The sequence below is a fragment of the Staurois parvus genome, unplaced genomic scaffold (genome assembly GCF_062004578.1).
Source record: "Staurois parvus isolate SC_StPar_1 unplaced genomic scaffold, SC_StPar_1.0 ptg000019l, whole genome shotgun sequence".
Taxonomy (NCBI): domain Eukaryota; kingdom Metazoa; phylum Chordata; class Amphibia; order Anura; family Ranidae; genus Staurois; species Staurois parvus.
The window spans coordinates 32,324,052-32,350,672 of NW_028317815.1; the positions used below are offsets into that span (position 1 = coordinate 32,324,052).

General features: G+C 39.6%; 1 protein-coding gene across 3 annotated transcripts in view; it reads right to left on the reverse strand.

The window, feature by feature from the left end:
- The window catches only part of CDC123 (cell division cycle 123), an 87,859-nt gene that overhangs the window by 30,925 nt on the left and 30,313 nt on the right, over positions 1-26,621 (reverse strand). For all 3 annotated transcript variants that reach the window (XM_089686287.1, XM_089686295.1, XM_089686281.1), the window contains exons 7-8: positions 9,327-9,375; positions 134-209 (exon numbers count right to left, since the gene is read on the reverse strand). In XM_089686287.1, coding sequence (XP_089542413.1) covers positions 134-209; positions 9,327-9,375 — 125 coding nt within the window. The remainder of the gene's footprint in view (positions 1-133; positions 210-9,326; positions 9,376-26,621) is intronic.

Consider the following 26,621-nt stretch of genomic DNA (forward strand, 5'->3'; position numbering starts at 1 on the left):
AGAAGATGAAGTTTATGCATCTTAGGGAAACGTGAACATAACCAAATGTTACATATTGATGAAAGGAAAAAACTTCCAGATAGTTAAACGGTTAAATCCAATATGGAGTGCTCCTGGGGTTGGAAAAGCTTACCTATTAGTTTGTTTTCTTTAACAAAGCATCTAAATTCTCCACCTGGAATCAACTCACACCATTTCCTTAGAACAAGCTAGAGGGAAATAAAAAAAAAAAAGAATCTAAACCACGTTCTTTAAATTCAGTCCATTATGAAGTACAGTATATCTATGTGGAATTGACAGTGCTGTTCACAGAAGATGAACATCTATAAAATGTTAGACAAATAACTCATAATTAACAGAGTAGTGCAAACAACAATGATACACACTCGCACATGTCAACCAATTACATTTCTTTAGAGTATTGAAGGCATAATGGTAAAAGCCGATGTCTGCTTGGTTACTAAATAAATCTCTGTAAAGTTCTCTCTCTGTAAAAATATGTCATAAGAGCTGTGGTTGTGCTGAAAAGCATCACCCTCATGTCTGGCAAAGAAACAAAAAGTGTTTTATAGGAAATTTGCTTTTAAAATAATTGAATTTAAACATGGCTAAAAAACAGCACATTTTCTCATTCAGTCTTTCTGCATTTACAAATGACATACATGACATAAAAATTATACAGCTGGTTCTAGCCAACTAAATAATTTGAGTCCTTCATAAGGCATGATACAAAATGTATATAACAGCTGCAAAACAAGGGAAAACATTTACATGACATATAGAATGGGTTAAGTAATTTATATTAACATATAACCATCACTCTGAATTCAATAAAAATAAAAAAAGTCCTTGAAGTCCAACTTCAGCCTAATCTGTCATTTGGACACAGTGGAGAAGAGTTCGATTCTGTGACTTTTTTACTGTTCTATGTCCTTGTAAGCAAGATTTCTCACTTTCTGTCCTGGTTACTAACAGGTCGGGGGGTCATATATGCATTGGGTGTACCAGAAAGAAGGCTGAACCTACATTAGGGGCTCATTCACATCTGTATATTTTCCAAGAGTAAAAGGGACACCAGGCAGGGAAACTCAATCATTCCTATGGAGCCTATTCATATCACTGCATTAAATGCAGAGTGCTCAAATAGCTTCTATAGTCAAAATGTAAAATCATATACTCATTCCACATTTTATTTCAATTATTTCTGACCTAATCATATTAATCTCAACAATTATGACGTTTTTAAACTTACTTTGTGTAAGAATCCCACACATTTACTTCCTTGAACTCCAAGACAAGTATTTACTATGCCCTCTAAGTAGGCACTGCTGTGTCACACATTTCATAGAGGCTGCCTTCTGATCTACAGAGGTGCTGAGAGGAGGAGTTTCAGGAGGTGGAGTCAGTACAGCAGTCACTGCTTGCACACAGCAAGGTACCATGGGATATGTAGTTCTTAGAAATCAAAATTAAACAGTAGAGGAAAAGCTACAAAGCATGCAGGTAATCCAGGAAGTTGTGGAAAGAGGTGACCAGTAGACAGACAGAACTCACAGCATGAAAGGGGATTTTTCAAGCTTATATCGGATTGTCAAAATATAACTACTGTTTTTATTGCTATTACAACACTGATGTTATAAAATGAAAGTATATTCTGTAACCATATATTAACCAGTTGCCCTCCGCCCTATAGTACTGCTACAGGGCTGCGCAAAATCATGTATATATACGTGATTTGCATTTCCAGGTAGGGGGCGTGCACCCTACTCATGTCGCTATTGGCTGCTGGGGATGTCATGCACCGGGTCCCACACAGTGTCAGAATGCCTCCTGCTGTCCCACTATAAGTCGCTGATCGCCCCCATTACTAGTATGAAAAAAATAAAAAATTCCTATATATACCACCATTTGTAGATGTAACTTTCACGTAAACCAATTAAAATACACTTATTGGGAATTTTAAAAAAAACCGTAGCAGAATACATTTTGGCCTAAATTTATGAAGAAATTATATTTTTTACATTTTTTATTGGATGTATTTTATAGCAAAAAGTCAAAAATATATATACATTTTTTCAAAATAGTTTTTCTTGTTTATAGCGCAAAAAAAATAAAAAGTGCACAGGTGATCAAATAAGAAAGCTCTATTTGTGGGGAAAAAAAAGAACAAATTTTATTTTGTACAGTGTTGCATGACCGCGCAATTGTCAGTTAAAGTACCACAGCACCGTATCGCTAAAAATGGCATGGAAGGGGAGATAAATCCTCAGGAGGGCAAGTGGTTAAATACATGCAGATTTTGTGCAGGTACAGTAACAAATGTTCATGTGACTCTAGGAATGAATGACAACAAAGGAAAAATAAAATTAAATCCATATTTTCCAGCACTTTTTTGGTTAACAATTATCTTCCAGTTTACATAACACATGACAAAAAATAGACGTGTGCGTTTTTTAAAGTGGTTACAAACTCAAAAGGTTTTTACCTTAATGCATTCTTTTCACTAAGGTAAAAAAACTTTCCACTATCTGTTCTCCTAACCCCATCCCTAAACACGTAGTCATCTCTGGATCTAGTGCTCTTTTGTTTGTAGTGCCACTGCTCACTCTCCCTCTTCTCACAGGAGACTCTGAGAGCAGCAGAAGCAATTGGTTCCTGCTGCTGTCAGTCAAATACTGTGGGGGAGAGTGGGCGTGTGTGGCAAAGCTGCACTGTGTGTATCTGTAGATGCACACAGCCTGGCTTGGGAGCGTGCTCGCATGGCTGCCCCTCCTCAGACTGCTTGCTGAGGTAAGGGGCTACTCTGTACAATACCACTGCACAGAGCAGGTAAGTATAACATTTTTAGATTTTCATTAAAAAAATATCAAAGCATTTTTGGGTTCATCGTTGAAGCATTCAATTTTAAAAAAGAAAAAAATCTTTAATTCTGAAATAACCGCTGCCAGAATGCTAGGAATTTCTAAATAGCAATGTGCCTTTAAAATGTTGCTCATACTTACCAATTATTCCCAAAACCTCACATCTATATCCACTCACCATAATTGTCACTTAAGCTCATGCTGTACTTGTCATACAACTTCAGAGAGTCACAGTGTGTGAGACTTTAATAAGAGCCAGAAATGGAAGTGGCCTGAAAACCCACTACCAGTGATTGCCTGTCTAGAGAAATATAAATATATATATATATATATATATATATATATATATATATATATATATATATATATAATTTGCATACTTCTAATGTAAAAAGACAGATTTGATCACTGCAACTTCCCAGAAAGCAATTTTATTTGCAAAAATTGATCAGAGGTTTTTAATATTCCTTTTTTTGTCAATGCCATTTGTACAAATGTAAGGTATCGGTAGAACATGTAACAAAAATGTTATGAATCAATCTCATTCATAACAGCTCTGCTCCCCTTCTTAGTGAGCTGTGATTGGCCCAAAGCTGTCACATGATACATGGGGCCAATCACAGCACCCTGTACCATGAGACCAGCTCCAGCCAATAACAGATCACTATTCACTTCATGAATGAGTTAGGTTCATGACAGCAAGCTTTGCATTGCAGGAGAAATTAACTCTATTTCTCCTGCAAAGCAAAGTGTAAAAACAAACAAAAAAAAAATCCCTGATCAGCCCCCACAGTAGTACAAAGTTACTATGGTAACATTGTACTATTCTGATAAAAGTATTAAAAAAAATACAATATTGAGAAAAAAAAAAAAAAATTTCTAACTACTTGCCAACGCCTTATCTACATTTTGCGGGCAAGTAGCAGCTCTTGGCAAAGCAACGTAATCTTGCGTCACTTCCTATTTTGGGCTGTGAACGCACCTGCGCCCCCGCCAGTCCTGGGACGAACGGGGACACACCTACCTACCTACACACCTATTAACCCTTTGTTCAGCCTGTCACCCAATCCAGTGCCATTAGTACAGTGTCAGTGTATAGAATTTTTCACTGATCACTGTATTCCTGCCACTAGCGACATCAGATAGCATCAGGGTCTGTAAGCGCCCCACCCAGCCAGGGTTAGCTAGCGTTAGATTGCCCACACACTATATGTCGCTGATCACCGCTATTACTAGTATAGTGTTTGATCAAGATATTGATCACATACAGAACTATACTAGTGCCTTCTTTGTACTGTATAGTGTCTCCAAAAACGAGTTAGTAGGATCGGTCCCGTTCTCTGCCAGCACTAGCATTTAGCCTCTCCGCTGTTTTTCACGGAAGATTTGTATCAATTGCTTGTGGGCCAAGGCAATTTATACGCACAACAATACATCTCCGCGCACCCAAATTCAGCTCTTGCCAGACAATTCACATGGAGACCTATCACGGTTTACGAATTGAAAACTCTTTTGGGCCTAATCCTCAACTTTGGCATTACAAAAAAGAATGAATTGTGGTCATATTGATCCACAGAGCCAATTTATCGTATGCCCGTGTTCTCTGCTGGTACATATATGCCCAAAATGGACCAGCAATGTACTGGTACGTCGCTGGACTTTGCGTGGTTATACCAGGATGATGCCTGCAGCTACAGGCATCATCCTGGTATTGTTTTTTTCAGTTGGCGGTCAGCTTTCATGTAAAAGCAATCCTAGTGACCAATTAGCTGCTGAATTGCCTTCCAGTTTTCTTGGGCTCACCTGTCCCACAGGGGAATCCGAGAATGCTGCCGGAAGTTTCGCTGGCTGACCATAGAGCTGGTCAGAGACCAGAATGACTCCAACCATCTCTATAGTCTAAGAAATCAAAAGCTACAAGCATTTCATCACTTCAGTTTTGCAGGATATAAACAGTGCCATTTGTAAATTGGGAAAGCATCTGATCACACAGTTCTTGGTGAGATTAGATGATGTAAGAGCAGAGGAGATATCTAGGAGTCTGATAGACCCCAGATTTCACAAAAAAAGAATCTATGACAATGCCCATTGAAGTAATAGGGGATATTTGCATTCCCTGTGACAGTATTAAAAAGGATTTAAAAAATGAAAGGGACAGTGTAAAAATAATAAAACAAATCAAAAATAACAAAAGAAAACAAAAACAAAAAAGCACCCTGCCCCCCCTGCATTCACGCACTTGCGTGCACAAGCGTTGACCCCGTGCCGGTATGTAAACAGCGGTTGCGCCATGCATGTGAGGTATCGCCACGAACGTCAGATCAAAGGCAGTAATTGTAGCACTAAAACTCCTGTGTAAATATAAATTGGTGACTATAAATATAAATTGGTAAATATAATTTTTAAAGCATCGTCTATCGATAATAAACATGTATGTATTTTGTTGCCATTGCAGGGGCATGTGCAATTTTAAAGCATGTCATGTTTGGTATCAATTTACTCAACGTAAGATCTTTTATATTTTCTCAAACAATTGTGTTTTTCTGCATTAAAATTCTACAAAGTGTATTTTTCTCAAAAGATTTGCGTTTCAAAAATCGCTGCACAAATACTGTGTGATGTTAAAAATTTCAACACCCACCGTTTTATTCTCTAGGGCCTCTGCTTTAAAAAAAAATATATGTTTGGGGGGTTCAAAATAATTTTCTAGCAAAAAAACAGTTTTTTCATGTGAGCAAAGTGTCAGAAAAGGCTTGGTCTTCAAGAGTGGGTGATGTGTGGCATAAGCTTCTAATGTTGGCCCTGAAATGCCAGGATAGTAAGAGCAACCCCTCCAAATGACCCCTTTTTGGAAAGTAAACACTCCAAGCTATTTGCAGAACTCATTTGTTGCCACATGTTTTTCTTTTCTTTTCCTCTTTTTCAAAACCCTGTGACAAAAATACTCACCATGCCTCTTATCAGATTCCTTGGGGTGTCTACTTTCCAAAAAGGGGTACTTTGGGGGGGGGGGGGGGGTGTTTGTACTATCCTGGCATTTTACATCCTCTGAAACTGTGATAGGTAGTGGGAAAGTGATATGAGGAAATATGCCATTTGAAAGCCTGGAGGTGGTCATTGTATTTGGGGGCTGTTATGTAGCTAGGCTGCCAAAAAGCCTCTCAAAGGTGGTATTCCCATTCTTGGGAGAAGTAGAAGAATGTGTTTTGGGGTGTTATTCCACATATACCCATGGCATGCATGAGCAATATATCATTAAAGTGACAGCTTTGTGCGAAAAAAAATTGTCATATTCAAAAAATTTGTGGCAAAAACAAAAAGGTTCCATGGACTCAACATGCCTCTCTGCAAAATCCTTGGGGTGTCTACTTTCCAAAAAGAGTTCATGGGGGGTTGTACTGCCCTGGCATTTTAGCACCTCAAGAAATGTGATAGGCAGTCAGAAAGTAAAAGCTACGTAATTTCCAATATATATACAGGTGAAACTCAAAAAATTAGAATATCATGCAAAAGTTCATTTATTTCAGTAATGCAACTTAAAGGTGAAACTAATATATGAGGCTGGAGGACATTGCAAGGGACACTGCAGGGGGGAGATCGTGGGTCCGCAGGACAAGGCAAGTGCGGAAGGGATCCTGGAGCAATGCTGCAGGGTATTCCAGAGTGTAGCTCGGGGTTACCGCTTTTGGTGCTGAAACTTTACCCCAAGCTACACTTGGAAATACCGCCAGGGAGGTTAACATGATTTCCTATGGGACAGGTTCACGACTCTGCGTTTTCACCCTGTGCGTATTTTGGAAAGGGTCAGGAACTTTTTTTCACGTAAAACATTGCATTTTTGGATCTACAGACCTCAATGGGAATGCTGCAGAAAAGCATGTATTGCATTTTTGCATTGGTGCGCTTTGAGTTTAAAATCAGCATAGCAACAAGGAGAAAAAAAATCCAAAACGCATCAAAAACGCGGCAAAAACGCAATACATGCTTTTTTGCAGTGTTCCCATTCAGTAGAAAACCTGGCCTGTTTCACCATGCTCTGTCATCACTGTAGCTTCAAAACGGAGGTACCTTTTATATAATAATAATCTGATATTCTGGTGGATTCCCTGTCCTGAGGAGTTTCCATATTTTGACATGATCCTCACAAATAAAAGACTTTATTGAAGTCAATAAAGCACATGGCAATTTCTGGTAGCGATCTGCTTTTTCAATTAACAGGAGCATATGACCTGTTAATTGAAACCTGACTGTAAACTGGGCAATTCTCTATATATAAATATCCTTTTTTTTACAATCTCTTATGTTACCTTACTGTTGTGTGCCAATAAGGAAGCGGTACAATAGTTTCTTAGGCTGTCTGTTCCTTAGGTACGCAAACTCTACTTTGGTCATTTGGCAATTTTCCTGTTTACCTTACACTTGTTAGAAATATTTGGTGAGAATCTTAACTAGTTTCAAAAGAAGATAAAATTATAGTTCAATCAGTAGCCTTCCGGCTCCACAGTTATACTGAAGCTTATCTTCTGTTCAAATATTGCTGTAATGCTGATCCTTGTCTTTTCTACCTGCCCTCTGCCCTCTAATTAAGCTGTCATAAGGCCTGTGGTTTTTTTTTTTGTACATCCTTCTTTCATTTCTTTACTCTTTTTTTTACCTTTACTCCGTAAAATATTTTTTTTAAGGTATTGAAGTCCCTCTATATCTCCATCATTAACATTTAGTATTTCAAAACAATTTTCACAATTTCATTCCAAAAGGCTGTTTCCTAGGGCACATTTCTGTGGCATGATGGCTTTAATTTTCTTCATATTTTAAGTGAAGCTCTGAGGTTATTAGCATTGCTAACTTCACGTTTTCACAGATGCAGGATTTAAAGCTGTCATCTTGATTTGCCAAAAGAATTTCTCCAGATTGTATAGTGTATAGTCAGCTTTAGTAACAAAGTGCAGCTGGTATCATCTATGTATACTGTATAAGTGCTATTTTGGCTGGCTGTAGAACATATACACATTGAGGAGGTTGCTGTTTACACAAAAACCAACAAAGCATTTTTCCACTTAATTTCTAACTGCAGGTCCATAATGCCCACGTGTATTAACTTCTATACCTTTTTCAACACTGGCATTATTATACAGGATTATCTGTTTTATCTGAAATTATCAGTTGTAGCTTTGACATGGTCATAACACTGGTGGTCATTTTCATTCAGATCAGACAGGGAAGCAAATACTTGAATTACAGCCAAGTTAATACACAATCTACCAATATTATTTCAATGCTATAATGGAAAACCTAATTTAATATTTATAAAGAATGGTGTTACGATTTTGATAATTATTAAGGTTTTAAAGCATACTTTATTTATTGTATTTATATAACTGATGATTTCTTTATTTATACATCTTTATGTTAAAATACATTTTTATATATTGTCATTGGGCTTGCATAGCATTTCAAGCTTTCTAAAGGGAGAGAACAGCAGTGGATTCTTTATTTGTGACTGTCTCTCTCAAATTAAAGTTCTATATGGAGTCCTACAATGAAAAAAAAAAAAAAGAGGGGGTGCAGTCTTTGTTTCAGCAAAGCAGTGTTTCCTGAATATTTAATGTTTTATTCCTGAACATAATAAAAAAAATATACTGTACAAACATTCTAATACATCCCCCCAAATAAGTATTTGGAAAGTTGCAAGGTGGTTACAATTCAAAAAGTGAGCAATTTACCAAATGATGCTGAGACCAAATTATGCTGACAAAAATACATTCTCATCCTTGCAATTGTGGTTCAAGGACAAACAAGCAAATTAAAACAAAATACACTATACATTCTCTTCAAACTGAAGAAGTACAAGTTCAAAGTGTTACTAAACCCAGGACCCCGCATTCACTCTATCTGGTCTCCCACAGTACACAGAACATGGAAATGCAATAATTTTAGTAAATATAAACTGCTAAATACCTTTTCTCATAAGTAGTATAAAGCAGCCTTGTGACTTCCATCAGTGTCCAGCTGAGCACTGGTTAAATCTTGTAAAAGGAGAAGTAATTATTCTCCTCCAACTGTCCTATGAGGCTGAATGACCCATGACCCTCTGTCTGGACAGTGCTAATTGGCCCTGTGCTGATCACATGCCCTCTCCCAAAGAAGAAAAAAAAAAAAAGCAAAATAAACTCGCTAGCCATACACACTAAACTGAGCATGTGCAGAGTGGCTCCTAGAGCTCTGTACTATCAGCAAATGGATTGGGGACAGTAGAAGGGGAGGATCAGAGAAGAAAGGATTAAACAGTCTTTTTAGATAATGTGGAGGATTAACCACTTAGGTTCCACAGTGAGAACAACAAGCATGCTTTACTGCATATACACACTGATTTTACGGTTGTGGGTTTAGTAACACTTTAAAGAATGATGCACAAACACAACTTCTTTCTGGTTAAAAAATTATCCACATACAAATTTAGCTTACCTCATACTTTACATTTGGGTCAGGAGAATCATCTGTGCAATGAATGAACCTGTGGATCAGAACATTGAAAGGCTGTCAATACAAAATCTTTTAGAACATTGCTGTTTGCAAGAAAGATCTATGATGGTTTATAACAGTTACCAGGCTGTTGGTGTCAGGTCCAAGAGGAGGAATGCTGCATGCCACCCCCCTTCCGCAGCTGTTACTGAATCATGAGCAGAAAAGGCCCTTGCACTTATGATCCGTGATATTATGGAAAAGTGAGATATTTCAAAGAATACACGACTCAGCTGCAGAAGCAGGAGAGGTTATGTGATCTTCTGTGACTAAATCTCTGTAGGTAGGAGCAAGGAGGACTGCCCTGGGACCCTAACAAGTAACCAAATCGATCCCTTATGATTAAGTCAGGTGACGAAACATATAATATACCCTTTTTGTGATACAATAATACAATTAGACCCTAAAGTGTCATATAAAATCTCAGAAATCCCCAAAAAAATGTCCAAAAAAAAAAGTCCAAAGAAAAGTCCAGTGTTCAAAAAGGTCCCAGATTTCCAAACTTTTTCATCCAATAGGAAGGATTGAATTCTATTCTATTCAGTAAGAACCTCAAAAAATAAAAAAATAAAATACTCTAGTGCATTACCTTTATATAAAGGAATAATCACTCAGTGCAAAAACTCAACCACTTAAAAATGTGCCAAAAAGCCTTTTAAAAAAAAAAAAAAATTTTATATAGTGCACATATGTAGTACAAATTAAACAGTGGGCACTCTGTGAACACTGCAACACTGTGCATACACCAAAAACCAGCACCAATAGTACTAAATGCTATTACCCTCTGTGTGTATATAATCAGCTTAACAGCATTATGGATCAGAGATCTTCCATTCTCTCTTCAAAGATATTTTTCCAAGGTCCTCAGAAAGACAAGAAGGGTCTCAGGACTCATATTCAAAGTATAGGGAAAATTTTAATAGCCACTTACATTTAAAATTTAGAAATTCCAGCTCCAGACATGGCTCCTATACAAGTTCCAACAAACAAATGCAGAAAACCATGTGTGGATAACCAACAAAATGGCCGCGGCGACACTTCCGGTTTGCGTACGTGCGTAGGTGACGAAACATGTCAAGGGAAGTGATGTCAGACGCATAGAGGAACCGGAAGTGATCCAGTGGCCATTTTAGAATCTGGAAAAACCTAATAGAAGTTCACGTGGAGGAACCAGGGAACTCAGAGGTTTGGATATTCTGATAAAGGCTATTTTAAAGAGGAATCATTATGTAAGAATATTCAATAAAGTATTTAAATTGTTTATGCGGGTTCACACTATGATTTATTCTATATATGGTGGGCATCGGTGGATTGGTGGAGATTGATGGTTATACTTGAAAGCTGCTATATCTGGATGACATCTTGATCTGATCCATGAGGCTGTGATGATCCTTTGGTTGAAGCGGAATTTGTGATAATACTCTCGCCGGGAGGTGTAAGGGCATATTATTTACATATTTTTGGTAAGGGTATTCACTCCTTACACCATAGATGTGGACACAGTGTTTCACAGGCTGTTTTTGGATGTATATTTTTCACTCGATTGATTCACTGGCATGGTTTTGAAACTTTCACTTTTTTCACTATTTGTGATCACGCATGGTTGTTTGCGTTTATCACATCTGTTTCATTTATATTTTATTTAAGACAATGCACTATGTGATTTTTCTTTTTATGTTGAGGTTTCTTTGTGAGCCATTGAAAGGCTGAATATGAAGTTTGAGGATTGAAGTTGGCACAGAGTGACTTTTTATATTATATTTATTTTAATCTTATCTATTTTTGGACTTTTTTTTTAAATACATTTGTGTGATATATACTTTTGGGAATATTGGTATTAGCATATTTATATTCACAAGTAACCAAAGGTAATTCTTCTCAAGCCAAATGTGGGAGAGACAGGAATAGCATGCGCATGCACGCAAGGCAATGTGGTGCAGCAATAAAAAAAAAGTAAACGTAAAAAAAACCTGCTGTAATTAATGAGGTGTTTGCAACTTGTACATTGTCCCACAGCCCAAGACTCCAAAGCTTTAGCCCTCAGAGAATAGCAGGAGACCAACTGCATACTGCCAGGTGAATGCAACACATATCAATAAAGAATATCAAAGTATATGACACTGAAATGTCGCCACACAAATTCTGCAAAGTGTTATCCACTTGGAGGGATAAAACTAAGTCTTGTAGAAAAAGGTGGGGGGGGGGTGCCAGTAGCAGGGTCCAGTGCCTGAAGCTCATATTACAGGCAGGCCCTGCATCTTCATCATGGCAGGGTCCAGGTATGGCTTACAAGAGGATCAGCCGAACTGGGAAACTGCAAAGGGAACACCATCCAGTGATCATTTTGCATTTGCGCAATCAATACAAAGTGTTTTCTGGTTGGAGGAGGTCAAAAGGCAGGGAAGCGTTGTTACAATGGTCCAAGCTGATTTATTGCTAGGACGTTGCTAAGTTAGGCCTAGTCTTTACTGCTCACATCCTGCACCAGAGGAATTCACAAATGCTGAGCTCAGAGTTACTGCAACAGGGGAGAGAAAGAGCATGTGAGGGGGTTTGAATCATTTGAATCAGAAAAAAAGCTCACTCTTGTGATGGTGAAAGGGAGCAGTAACAGCTAGGCCGTGCTTTGCAAAGTCTTGAGAGTACTCCAGTCATGAGGTATGCAAACAGCCTACACCTACAGCAAGAGCATTATTCAACTTTAGTCAGAGCTGCACCATTTGTTTTTATCTACAAACACCTACATAAACAGGTTTTTGTAAAGGTGAACTAACCATTTAAGAAAAATATTTTAATTTAGCTCTAATAACACTATTAAAACTGTTGTCTATAACTTTAGTCCCTTGCAGCCTTTAAAGAAAAAAATGAGAATATACATATTTTCCTCAACAGCTACACAGACTGGTAAATGAAACACTGAAGATAGATGTACATAATTACAAGGGGGATGACAAATGGCTTTAATATAACAGACTCCTTCAATAACATTGGCTATATAGTTCAGTGTACTGGGCACAAACAGCGCACATTTCAGGATAATCTCCTACGAACAGAGGGTCAGTCGACAGATTAACCGATGATATGTGAAACAGAAAAAAACCCAAAACATATCTAAAGTGTTCTTTTCTGTGACCTACCACACATATCAAAATTGTTTTCTGCTTTTTCCCAAAAAACTGCCTTGGGTGACAACTTGACTAGCTACTCTCAAGAATTTACCCTGCAGGTGTCTGAAGCTGAACTTCAAGCAAACTGATAAATCCATCCGCATATGAGAGAAATGTTTTACATCTCAAAAACATTGCAAACCTAAGCAGTCAGTTTTGTGATCCAGGCATCTCTAAAAGTACACTCAAAAAACATAAAAATCAACCTCCACTTTGAAAGCAGCACTTGGCCATAAACACTGTCCAAAAAGACACCCAGCCTGGTAAATGGACAATGAAGGAGCGGCAGCACAGTGATAAGGACCACCTCTCTGCTCACCTTATTTTCCCCACTGTTAGCATATTAACTGTCAATATTTACTCTTGTTCTGGTCCTTTCTCCCAGTTGAAGTTACCTGGTACATTCACGTATGAGATGGCCTGTGACTCACTTGGAGCTTACACAGTTTCCTTTTTCATTTCTAGTGGGCAAATGAAGCAGCAACCATGCATGAGCAAATCACTGGTTTGCTTTACAATTGTGCTCAAAAGTTTGCATACTCTGTCAGAAATTGTGAAATTTTGGCATTAATATTGGAAATGGGACTGATCATGCAAAAAAAAAAACAAAAAAAAAAAACCAGTCCTATTTAAAGGATAGTGATCATATGAAGCCATTTATTATCACATAGTCATTTGGCTCCTTTTTAAATCATAATAACAGAAATTACCCAAATAGCCCTGAAAAGTTTACAAACTCAGGTATGTTTGGCCTTAGTACAGTCACACAAGGTGACACACACAGATTAAAATGGCAATTAAAAGGTTAATTTTCCACATCTGTGGCTTTTTAAACTGCAATTAGTTTCTGTGTATAAACAGTCAATGAGTTGTTAGCTCTCACGTGGATGCACAAAACAGATTAGATACTGAGCCATGGGTAGAACCATCAAAAGACCTGCATAACAAGGTAATGGAACTTTATAAAGATGGAAAAGATATCCACAACGGTAGACCAAGAAAGACTGCAGTCTAACTGCCAGAAGGATTGTTTGTGATACAAAGAAAAACCCACGGGCAACCTCAGGAGATATTTAGGCTGCTCTGGAAAAAGACAGTGTGGTAATTTAAAGGAGCACAATACGACAATACTTGAACAAAATTTAGCACCGTGGTTAAGCTGCCAGAAAGAAGCCCTTACTGCACCAATAAAGTCTAGTTACAATATGCCGACAACACCTCAACACGCCTCACAGCTTGTGGCACACTGTAATTTGGAGTGATGAAACCAAAATAGAGCTTTCTGGTCACAACCAAAAGCGCTGTGTTTGGAGAGGGGTCAACAAGGCCTAAAGTGACAAGAATACCATCCCCACTATGAAGCATGGGGGTAGCTCACTGATGTTTTAGGGATGTGAGAGCTCCAAAAGCACGGGGAATCTTGTGAAAATTGATGGCAAGATGAATGCAGCATGTCATCAGAAAATACTGGCAGACAACTTGCATTCTACTGCATAAACACTGCACATCCCTCCAGTAGTTACAACAGAAAAATATGAAGGTTCTGGAGTGGCCATCACAGTCTCCTGATCTTAATATCATTGAGCCATCGGGATCTCAAACGTTTGGTTCTTGCAATACGACCAAAGACTTTGCATGACATGGAGACATTTTGGCAAGACGAATGGGCAGCTATATCACTTGCAGGAATTCAGCGCCTCATAGACAACTATTGCAAAAGACTTCGAGCTGTCATTGTTGCTAAAGTGGGCAATACACAGTATTAAGAACAAAGTATGCAGACTTTTAAGGTTTTAGGTCATTTCATTTGTTTGCTTGTTGCCATGTTTTGTTTTATGATTATGCCATTCTGTTATGACATACTGTCAGGAATCTAGGAATGACCAGAAAGGTGTGGACTAACACAGGGAAACGCAGGTTTCAGGTACAGTATAATACAGTTTATTATTAGCCACCCAGATATATATATATATAAACGCACAGTGAGCAAACCAACCTTCCAGATATATACATAAATGCACAGTGAGCAAACCAACCTTCCCCTAATCTTAGGAGGTGCAGGAACACAGGCGTAGTAAGGGCTGGAGAGGTGGAACGGTCAGGCCGGCCGTAGGGTTCTGTAATGACCGTTTGGTGGTACCTCTAGCGGTCCGCAGGACAGGAATCCCCAGGGCGCGGAGTCTAAGTCCCAGTCTGCTTATTCACCAGGGCCCCTGATGGTGGGGATGGACTTGGAGCAGACAGGAACCAGGTCGCGGCCCCTGAGTACACCTGCTAGTGGTAGAGGGATCCGCCAGAGGTATGTGCAGGTACGGCTGGATCCGTGCAGGATGGATGGATGGCAGAGTAGTTAGCGTGGTCAGACGGGCCAAGTCAGCAACGTGCGGGCAGCAAGGTATCAAAGGAGCAGGCAGAGAATGGTCAAGGTCACAAGTCGGGTTCAGTAACTCACGGGCAGCACGGTACGGGGGATCAGGCAGAAGGATGGTCAGGCAAGCCAGGGGTTCAACAGGAGACGGTCAGCAGAGGTCAGTATCAAGCCGGGTCAGCAACGAAGCAGGAACACAAGATACCAGGTACAGAGGCTCATGGGAAAACATACACCAAGGCCCAGAGCACAGGCTTGGTCATGCCTTAAATACACCTTTCTGCAATCAGCCCCAGGTTTGGCTGATTGCACGTGTGAGCTTCTGGCTGCTGAGAGCACCCGCTGGTCAGCTCTGGTACTGCAGCCCACACGGCAGGTGAGTCCCACTACCATTCTGAGTCCATTCCTGACACATACAGTCAAATATGAATCCCATAATACATAAAAGCCCGCTAGCTCATGTTTTCTTTAAAAATGGTACATACATTAATACCAATTCTCCAAGAGTATGTAAACTTTTGAGCACAACTGTAAGTACAATCAATTGTCCACCTGCCATGAGAACTCATGCACCGTATAAAATGTCTCATATTGGTATGGAAAGGCATGACAAACTTATTGCCAAATGAATAGGCCAATAGCTGAAATTGTAATAACGGACTTAACCATAAAGGAGTAAGCTACCATTAATGTGCTAGTGCTGCGATAAATTGTATCTAAATCCAAAAACAAAAAAATTAAAGCGAATGCAGATAATGTTTTTTTGTGCTGTTAAACTCTCCAAAAAGTACAAGGACACTTTATTTCTGGCAAGGTAAACAGGTATTTTCTATAGATGAATCAAAATGATCAGCTCAAAGGCCTTGAATTTTCTTTCCCATTTCAGGCTAAGAACATTTTCAGCAAGTACAGAAAACAACTAGAAAACATGAAAACAAAGCCGCACACCGGTAGTCATACCAATGTAGGGCTGTAACTAATGATTATTTTCATGATCAATTAGTTGGCCAATTATTGTTTTGATTAATTGAATAATATCCTCAAACAAGGTGTGGTGTGCAATTTAGGCAATATGTAAAGTAAAAAAATATATATTCCTAAATATCTATATGCAGTGGTAAACAATTTTTTTTATTCAGCCAAACATCTAGTGTTTTGAAATATTGCATGAAGAACCAGCTTATCTTTGTACCAGGAACAAAGAACAGTGGGAATGTGGACAAGTTTTCATGGTAATCAACGAGGGCTTTAGTGCTCAAATGCAGACACATGTATGCTGGCCATAGATGAAAAAATACTTCCCTGAAAATGACAGAGTAGACATCCTCCATCCTCACAAAAGTCTTTCTAGCAACACCTGCCAATATATTACGCCGGTAATGCATCTGCAGCATTTTTACCCTTTCATCTGGCACATAACAGAGGACCAGGCCCGATTCCAGAAAGATTCCTAAATAAGTACCTCTTTATGTCTAGCAGATCAGAAACTGCCTGATCACCACAAGCTATGACTCCAGTGCATATCCAGATTTTTCAGTTATTAGAAGAACTTTTTAGAAAGGACTCCTCTATATATTTGGTGTTGTTTGCATGTGCCTGTCCTTCAAATAAGACACATTGACAGTGTGCTATTCATAAAACTGATCTGTACGTTGATAGCTCAACTAACATAAAAATCATAAAACTTCTAATACAGCTGGATGAAATATAAAAATTGACAATATAACTTTAAACCCTTCAAAGTAAAATATATGAAATGTAATGAGATTAGCTATCATGATGTTCAGGTCACAAAAGCACATGTAATAGAATGATTGAAGAAGCAGGTTTGATACATGGGACATCTCCTCTTTCAGCTATAAATCATCTACTACTTCACTGCCAAATATTTAACAGTTGCTACTTTCAGAAAAAAAAATAAAAACACACACACACTGTATGTCTAATAACTTCAAATAATCTAGCAATACACAATTAACATTTATGTATTTTTATCCAGCGATTATTAATGCTGTTTAATTTCACAGAGAAAATGTGTTATAGACACTACACTTTTGGATAGACTTATTTTAATTGTTTCTATTATAAGAAGTGACTATGTTTTGTTTTAGCAAGGCATACCAAGCATGTCATGGCCTAGTATGATTGCCATTCATTATGTTTATACATAATTTTGCTAAATTCTTTAGAAGAAAAATCTGTGGTCACCTAAAGAGATTCTGTCACATATGTGCAAAAGTTTTAGGCAGGTGTAAAAAATGCTGTTAAGAATGCTTTCAGAAATAGAAGTGTTAATAGTTTATTTTTATCAATTAATAAAATGGAAAGTAAATGAACAGAAGAGAAATCAAATCAATATTTGGTGTTACCACCCTTTGCCTTCAAAATAGCATCAATTCTTCTAGGTACAATTGCACACAGTTTTTGAAGGAACTTGGCAGGTAGGTTGTTTTAAACATCTTGGAGAACTAATTACAGATCTTCTGTGAATGTAGGCTGCCTCAAGTCCTTTTGTCTCTTCATGTAATCCCAGACAGACTTCATGATGTTGAGATCAGGGCTCTGTGGGAGTCCAACCATCACTTCATGGACTCTTTGTTCTTCTTTATACTGAAGATAGTTCTTAATGATATTGGTTGTATGTTTGGGGTCATTGTCCTGCTGCAGAATACATTTGGGGGCAATCACATGCCTCCCTGGCATGATGGATAAATATCTGTCTGTATTTCTCAGCATTGACGACACTATTGACCCTGACCAAATCTCCAACTCCATTAGCCCCAAACTTGCAAGGAACTTACACGATGCTTCACTGTTACCTGAACCATTCATGATTGTACCGCTCTCCAGCCGTTCGGCGATCAAACTGCTTTCTGCTGTAGCCAAATATTTCAAATTTTCACTCATCTGTCCAGAGCACCTGCTGCCATTTTTCAGCACCCCAGTTCCTATGCTTTCATGCATAGCTGAGTTACTTAGTTTTGTTTGCATGTTGGAGGTATGGCTTTTTGGGCGCAATTCTTCCATGAAAACCACTTCTGGTCAGACTTCTTCATACAGTAGATGGGTGTACCTGCATTACACTAGTTTCCGCTAGTTCTGTGCTGATGGCACTGCTGAACATCTTCCAGAATTGAAGGGAAGTAAGCATGATGTATCTATCATCTGCTGCATTACGTTTCCTTAGCCGACCACAGCGGTCCTCAACGTTGCCCTTTTCTTTGTGCTTCTTCAAAAGAGTTTGAACAGCTACTGTCTACTATGAAATCTTTGCTTGGGAGAGACCTTGCTGATGCAATAGAACTACCAAGTGTCTTGTTGCTGTGCTCAGTCTTGCCATGATGAATGACCTGTGACATGAAACTGTCTTCCACAACCTAACCTTAGTAGCAGCATTTGGCTGTTTGTCACCCAGTTTCAAGCCTCCTACAAAGCTGTTTCTGCTTCAGTTAACAACTGTGTTTCAACCTACATATGAAATTGATTATCATTAACACCTGGTTGGTTAATTAACAGGGCTTAACAAATTTGCTTTTAAATCTAGGAACCAGCTAAAAGTTTGGAGACTTTTTTTCTTACCACTTGCCTCCAGGGCACTTCCACCCCCTTCTTGCCCAGGCCAATTTTCAACTTTCACCACTGTCACTTTGAAATGACAATTGCGTGGTCATGAAACGCTGTGCCACAGCTCTCAAAATTCCCACTCGCCCGCTTGCATTTGGCGAGCGGAAATAATGTTGGGGTGAGCGGGGCCAGGACAAGGGGTAGGTGGGAGTTGCAGCTGACAGAATTATTGACAGCAGCGTTACTGCTACAGTCAGCATTGAGCTAGAGAGGAGGAGAGCGCTGGGAGGAGGTTCACGCTGTGCTCTCTCTCCCCTCCAGGTTCTCCCCCCTGTCACTGCCACGTGGCAGCCCCTATCACTGACTCCCATGTTATTCCTCGTATCCCATGTGCAAACCTCCCCTCCCCCTACTAAATAAGGCTGGCAGACTTAAGCAAGTGAAACTGACATTCTGTGGTGATCAGTGAGGTGGGGGGCAGTTACAAGCACTGATTCAATGAAGCAGCTGAGAGCTGCAGGAGGGAGCGGAGGAGAATCGGCTTACAGCTGCTTCACTAAAAGCCATACAGAGAGATTGGTGCTTGTAACTGCCCCCCACCGCACCAATCACTCCCAAATATCCATCGGATTTCCCTTTCTTTGTAGGCACCCCTGTGTACTCCTCAGTGCCCAGCCCCTCCCCCCATCCTCCACACCAATAGGAGAGGAGAGGGGCTGAATCTGTTCTGCCTCCCCCTGTGCCTGCCCACACTCCAGTCCGTGAAGCTTCTGAGAAGGGGATATGTGAGCGGGAAATTGTATATAGAGCAGCAGGCAGCGCTGTGATGCTTTTGACTGAGCCAGGAACCATCCATGTGAGTCCGACCTCCCTTCCCACCTTTTTCCCTTCCTGCACATACTACCCACTGCCATACACTCTGCGCGTCATTTTGCTTCCCCATTGAGGTAAAGCACTTATTTTCCTTTTATGTTTATATTGCTTTGTTTTGTTTGTAAATTGTTAAAGTTGTTGTTAATATTTATTTTTGTAAATGTATTCTGCATAGATCATTTAACAGTGCCATTTCATGAGAGAATTTCCGAGGGAGTGTTTAGGGGGTCGGGCAGGGTAGCGGTTTGGTGGGGCAACTGGTGGCAAGTAACTAACTCTAAAGGGCTGGCTAGTAGCTCAGGACTTGAAATTTTGAACTCTGTTGTATCCATATCAAATTGTATTTTTTTTATACAAATAGAGCTTTCTGTTGGTGGTATTTGATCATCACTGGGTTTTAAGTTTTTGCTAAACAAATAAAAAAATAAAAAAAAAGCTGCGAGGCTGCGACACCCTCCTCCTTTTGTTTTGTCATGGCTGCCACTCTCTGAGGTCGTGGCAGTAACAGGATGTGGCTGTGAACAAGGTCGACCGTGGTCCCAGTAAGTATAGGGAGTAGAAAGGTCTCCTATCAGGATAACGATCAGGATTCTAGCGGAACTGCAGGGAAACACTAAAGCTCACATAGATGGCCAAGTCACACCCCCTTAACCAGCATTTGTTTACATGTGATCAGCTGTGGCTGTACACAGCTGATCACACTGTAAAAGGGCAGCTGTGATTCAGACACAGTGATCACAGTGTGGGAGGGGGGACAGGGTTCTGGGAGGATGTCAATAGACGCCCTCCCAGAATTGGAAGAAAGACAGCTACAGCATGGTCAGCAAGTGGGAGGCGGATGTAGACGGCTGACAAAATCCCAGGCGCCAGGACAGAATTTCTAGTTGCCATGCTGACCTGGCGCCTGGGAGTTGTAGAGCCCTGATATACCTGACTCTAATCCTACAAAATCCCTGACTTTGTGCAAGTGTACAAAGTATGCATGTGTTAGAATTGATGCTGGTTTGAATCCAAAAGGGTAGTCACGCCAAATATGGTTTCAATTTACATTTTTCTTCTGTTTGTTTTTATAAATTTTAATAATGTAAAGTAAGCAAACAATTAAAATATATAGTTTTAAAAGCATTCTTACTTTACAGCATTTCTTCACACTTGCCTAAAACTTTTGCACAGTACTGCATCTCTCAATATGTACAGCATATCTATATATATATATATATGACGTCACAGGTAATCAATGCATTTCACAACATAATTAAACATCAGAATATAAAAATAACTTTTTGGGGTGGCAACATACCAGCTTTATGCTTCGTTCCTCTCACTTTAATATGTATACTAATTTAGGAATGTAGCATCCTTAAACAGTTTAGAGTTTAATGAAGAGTCTGTTAGGGCAGATGCGATTGCACAGTTCTTGGTCTAATTATATGGATGTAGTACATTATGTCATTAGGCAGTCAGTAATTATACCAGATTAAATCCTGGTCTGCTCTTTCACTGATAAGGATGGACAGTGTGAGAAATTACAGGTCTCTTGGGCACTAGATAAAGGGGATTATCTATGAGATCCACAAAGCATATCATACAAGCTAGCTGGTTCCAACATGATTCAATAATTAACACAAAAAGTATGTTTCAGATAATACTTTGTGCAGGTTTACCTGATTCCTCTGAAACAACAGACTGCTTAGTTAAGACTCATAGCCAAATAAGCTATAACTCCAACTTTTCTATAGATTTTTTTTTCTTACATTTCAAATGTTGTTCTTTTTTTACATTCTTCTTTACTACCAAGTCTTTAAAAGGTGATTTGAACCCCTAAAGAGGAACTAAAATTCTAAATCTTTTATTTTTTTGGATAGATCAAAACTAGAAATTGAACCTGTTTTATTGTCATTTACAGTTTAGAGGTTATTTTTGGAGATATTGACCCTTACTTCCAAAATGTTTTGACTGTTTTTTCCCCCATACTGAAACTCCAGCTATACAAAAATAAATATGGATTGTTGCAAGGAAAATCACTTAAACTTTTTCTTTCCCCATCTCCAGCACAGGAAATATAAGGGCACAAATTACAAACAAAACCACTATCTGTGACCAACAGTCTGTTACTTAGTATAAAGTGTTAAAAAGATAATTTAAAGATGGACGCTTTTATTTTAATTAAAAATGCTAAAAACTTTAATTTTGACATTCATTTAACTGAACTTCCATACAAGACTTGTAATGCTTGAAGAACGCAAAATATCATTAAAAATGGTTAGGAAAAAAAAGTGTGTAGATTTTCTATGTTATAGGGAACATCTATTCAAGTGTTAATTAAGCCTACCCTGAAAAATCTACCCTTTGTCTCGAATGCCTCTTGATAACTAGCAGTGTGCTATTTTTATATGCAAATCTGTCTAAGCACTCCTGTGCCACCAGGATCATAGTTGTTTATCTGCAGTGTGAGAACTAAGGCATTGCTGAATGACAGACCTGGAGTGAGATTTGTGATGTGGATTTCTGATCTTGCTCAAGTGCTGCTCACTCTTCTTCTTGCTTGAAGCTCTGACATCAGAAAACAAATCCCCACCTCTTCCAAGATAGGTGCCTCCATACAGACAGAGTGCACAACAAGGCACATCATGTCAGCAATGGAGGAAAGATTAGCTGCAGGGAGAAAGCACAGGCAATACAGCTGACTATTCTTTTGCCTTCTGTCTGTCTATTTTGGGCTCAGCTTCTAAGGTTCATATTCTCTTCAATGCCCTGCTCCCTTTAATCCCAAACTTTCCACTAAGCCTTTTTGATTTAAATGTAATAGCCACATTTGGCCTCACCTCTTCCACTCCTAAAGATTTCCCCCAGCAGTATTTTATTCTGTGCTCATGATGCCAAAGGGTTCTCTTCTGCCTCCAGACAGTGAATGGTGGCCCTCAATGGGGCTGACATGAGTATGTCAGTACTACTCTATAAAACAACTCCACCACTGCTCAGTGAGGGCAGGGAGTAAGACCATAGAGCCCTGCACTTAACAGTCTGCCCCCTAAATCTTCCAGGATGAATGACTCTGGGCGTCATTCAACCTGGAGGACTTAGAATATCTTGTGGCAAAGTACTGCAAGGGACAACTCTAAATTGAAGTTACATGTGAAAAAACAAACAAAAACAAAAGCTTGGAGTTTTCTTTTTTTTTTTTGAAAGCAAACTTTTAAATCACTACCTTCCTTCTCATGAGGTATAGCCACTCTTGGGGATTGCTGTTAAATGGGGCAGAAAGAGGGTTTGGCACTGGATGAAGCTGAGTTTACACAGGACTTCCATAACTCACTCCAAGGGGTTGAAAAGAGTGGTCATATGCAAAGGAAGGGTAAGTATATGTTGTTAGGGGTGGGGCTGTTTTCCCCAGCACAAGTTTGCATTAACATTTGAATTGTACAATCACCTCTCCTGTAAGAAGATCCTATGTGCTGAAGACCAATTGTCCTTGCACTTAAAGATATCAGCACTGCAATCTTGGTTTGCAAGGTTTTAAATATTTTGAAGTATTTGTATCCTGTCCGTGCTAAAAAAACAAAACAAAAAAACTGCTGCACTGCATACAAACTTACTGTATAGGCTAGCTAGAGTCCAGGAGAAGGGGAGGGCCCAGAGTTTATACCAGCCAAGGTAAGAATTGACAAATGGGAAATGGAGCCTCTTCCTTCCAAAGTAATCTAGCAGCACAAAAATACCAGTTAACTGATAACAGCTGAGTTTATTGGTAAGCAGCATTTTACTAGTAATTTTCCATAAATTATTACAACAACCTATGTGTATAGAAGTATGTTTAATATTTAGCTACAGAACAAGACAGTACTGGGCCATTAATCAGCTTCCTTCCATTTGTCATGAAGAATGATGTGAAGCGGCACCTAGCAACATCAGATTATTGATATGTGCTTGAGTTAACTGTCAGGAGTATTGTCTGACCAAATAATCTTACACAGCATGTTTCTGCTTTGAAGCACACTGGTTTTGCAGATGAGGGACCGTTTTACTGTCAGGTTATACACAGTCTAGTAATCACAGGAATGCCTGCCTGCTCTCTGCCCAGTTCATTTATAATTCACTACCATGTTGTACTTTATTCATTTGCCACCAGCTGGTATATATATATATATATATATATATATATATATATATATATATATATATATATATACATATTGGTGGTCAGCCACCAATTGTGCAAGTTCTCCCACTTAAAAAGATGAGAGAGGCCTGTAATTGGCATCATAGGCCTCAAGTATGAGAGACAAAATGAGAAAAAAAAATCCAGACAATCACATTGGCTGATTTGGAAAGAATTTATTTGCAAATTATGGTGGAAAATAAGTATTTGGTCACCTACAAACAAGCAAGATTTCTGGCTCTCACAGACCTGTACCTTCTTCTTTAAGAGGCTCCTCTGTCCTGCACTCATTACCTGTATCAATGGCACCTGTTTGAATTTGTTATCAGTATAAAAGACACCTGTCCACAACCTCAAACAGTCACACTCCAAACTCCACTATAGTGAAGACCAAAGAGCTGTCGAAGGACACCAGAAACAAAACTGTAGACCTGCACCAGGCTGGGAAGACTGAATCTGCAATAGGCAAGCAGCTTGGTGTGAACAAATCAACTGTGGGAGCAATAATTAGAAAATGGAAGACATACAAGACCACTGATAATCTCCCTCGATCTGGGGCTCCACGCAAGATCTCACCCTGTGGGGTCAAAAGATCACAAAAACAGTGAGCAAAAATCCCAGGACCACACGGGGGGACCTAGTGAATGACCTGCAGAGAGCTGGGACCAACGTTACAAAGGCTACCATCAGTAACACACTACTCCACCAGGGACTCAGATCCTGCAGTGCCAGACGTGTCCCCCTGCTTAAGCCAGTACATGTCCGGGCCCGTCTGAAGTTTGCTAGAGAGCATTTGGATGATCCAGAAGAGGATTGGGAGAATGTCATATGGTCAGATGAAACCAAAATAGAACTGTTTGGTAGAAACATAACTCGTCGTGTTTGGAGGAGAGAGAATGCGGAGTTGCATCCAAAGAACACCATACCTACTGTGAAGCATGGGGGTGGCAACATCATGCTTTGGGGCTGTTTCTCCACAAAGGGACCAGGACGACTGATCCATGTACAGGACAGAATGAATGGGGCCATGTATCGTGAGATTTTGAGTGCAAACCTCCTTCCATCAGCAAGGGCATTGAAGATGAAACGTGGCTGGGTCTTCCAACATGACAATGATCCCAAACATACCGCCCGGGCAACGAAGGAGTGGCTTCGTAAGAAGCATTTCAAGGTCCTGGAGTGGCCTAGCCAGTCTCCAGATCTCAACCCCATAGAAAACCTTTGGAGGGAGTTGAAAGTCTGTGTTGCCCAGCAACAGCCCCAAAACATCACTGCTCTAGAGGAGATGTGCATGGAGGAATGGGCCAACATACCAGCAACAGTGTGTGCCAACCTTGTGAAGACTTACAGGAAACGTTTGACCTCTGTCATTGCCAACAAAGGATATATAACAAAGTATTGAGATGAACTTTTGATATTGACCAAATACTTATTTTCCACCATAATTTGCAAATAAATTCTTTCCAAATCAGCCAATGTGATTGTCTGGATTTTTTTTTTCTCATTTTGTCTCTTATAGTTGAGGTCTACCTATGATGCCAATTACAGGCCTCTCTCATCTTTTTAAGTGGGAGAACTTGCACAATTGGTGGCTGACTAAATACTTTTTTGCCCCACTGTATATATATATGTATATACGCACATGAACTTTAGTGGCATCCCAGTCTTACTCCGTAGGGTTCAATATTGAGTTGGCCCATCCTTTGCAGCTATAACAGCTTCAACTCTTCTGGGAAGGCTATTCACAAGGTTTAGGAATGTGTCTATGGGAATGTTTGACCATTCTTCCAGAAGTGCATTTGTGAGGTCAGGCACTGATGTCAGACGAGAAGGCCTGGCTCGCAGTTTCTGCTCTTATTCATCCCAAAGGTGTTCTATCGGGTTGAGGTCAGGACTCTGAGCAGGCCAGTCAAGTCCCTTTGGCCAAAACTCACTCATCCATGTCTTTATGGACCTTGCTTTGTACACTAGTGTGCAGTCATGGTGGAACAGGAAGGGGACATCCCCAAACTGTTCCCACGAAGTTGGGAGCCTGAAATCATTTGAAATGTCTTGGTATGCTGACACCTTAAGAGTTCCCTTCACTTGAACTAAGGGGCCAAGGCTAACCCCTGAAAAACAACCCCATACCATAATCCCCCCTCCACCAATCTTTACACTTGGCACAATGCAGTCAGGCAAGTACCATTCCTAGATTGTAAGCTTTAACAAGCAGGGCCCTCTGTTTCCTCTTGTACCAAATTGTATTGTAACTAGTGTCTACCTTCATTTTATAAAGTGCTGCGCAAACTGTTGGTGCTATATAAATCCTGTATAATAATCTTCCTGGCAAATGCCAAACCCAGACACGTCAATCGGATTGCCAGACAGTGTCATGCTTTACACCACTGCATCCAACGCTTTGCATTGCACTTGGCGATATAAGGCTTGGATGCAGTTGCTTGGCCATAGAAATTCATTCCATGAAGCTCTCTACGCACTGTTGTTGTGCTAAACTGATGACCACACAAAGTTTGGAGATTTTTAGCTATTGACTCTGCAGACAGTTGGCGACTTCTGCACACCGTCGCTTCAGCATGCACTGACCCCTCTATCATTTTACATGGCCTACCACTTCGTGGCTGAGTTGCCATTGTTCCCAGTTGCTTCCACTTTGTTATAATACCACTAACTGTTGACTGTGGAATATTTAGTAGCAAGAACATTTCACAGATGGACTTATTGCACAGGTGGCAACCTATCACGGTATCACGCTTGAATTAACTGAGCTGCTGAGAGTGACCCATTCTTTCATAAATGTTTAAAGAGGCAGTCTGCATGCCTAGGTGCTTGCTTTTATACACCTGTGGCAATGATGGTGATTGGAACACCTGAAGCCAACGATTTAGAGGGGGGTCCCAATACTTTTGGCAATATAGTGTATATAATGTAGGTACATTCATGTAACAGATCGCCTATGTTATAAAAAAAAGAGAAAAAAAAAAAAAAGAAGAATCAAAGTCTTACTCTAAAACTTCATTTAAATATTTCCAAGCAGTGTCAGCAGTTTACAGTATAATCAAATAGCGTGAAATGTGCTATCCAGAGTCAAATTAACATTATAATTG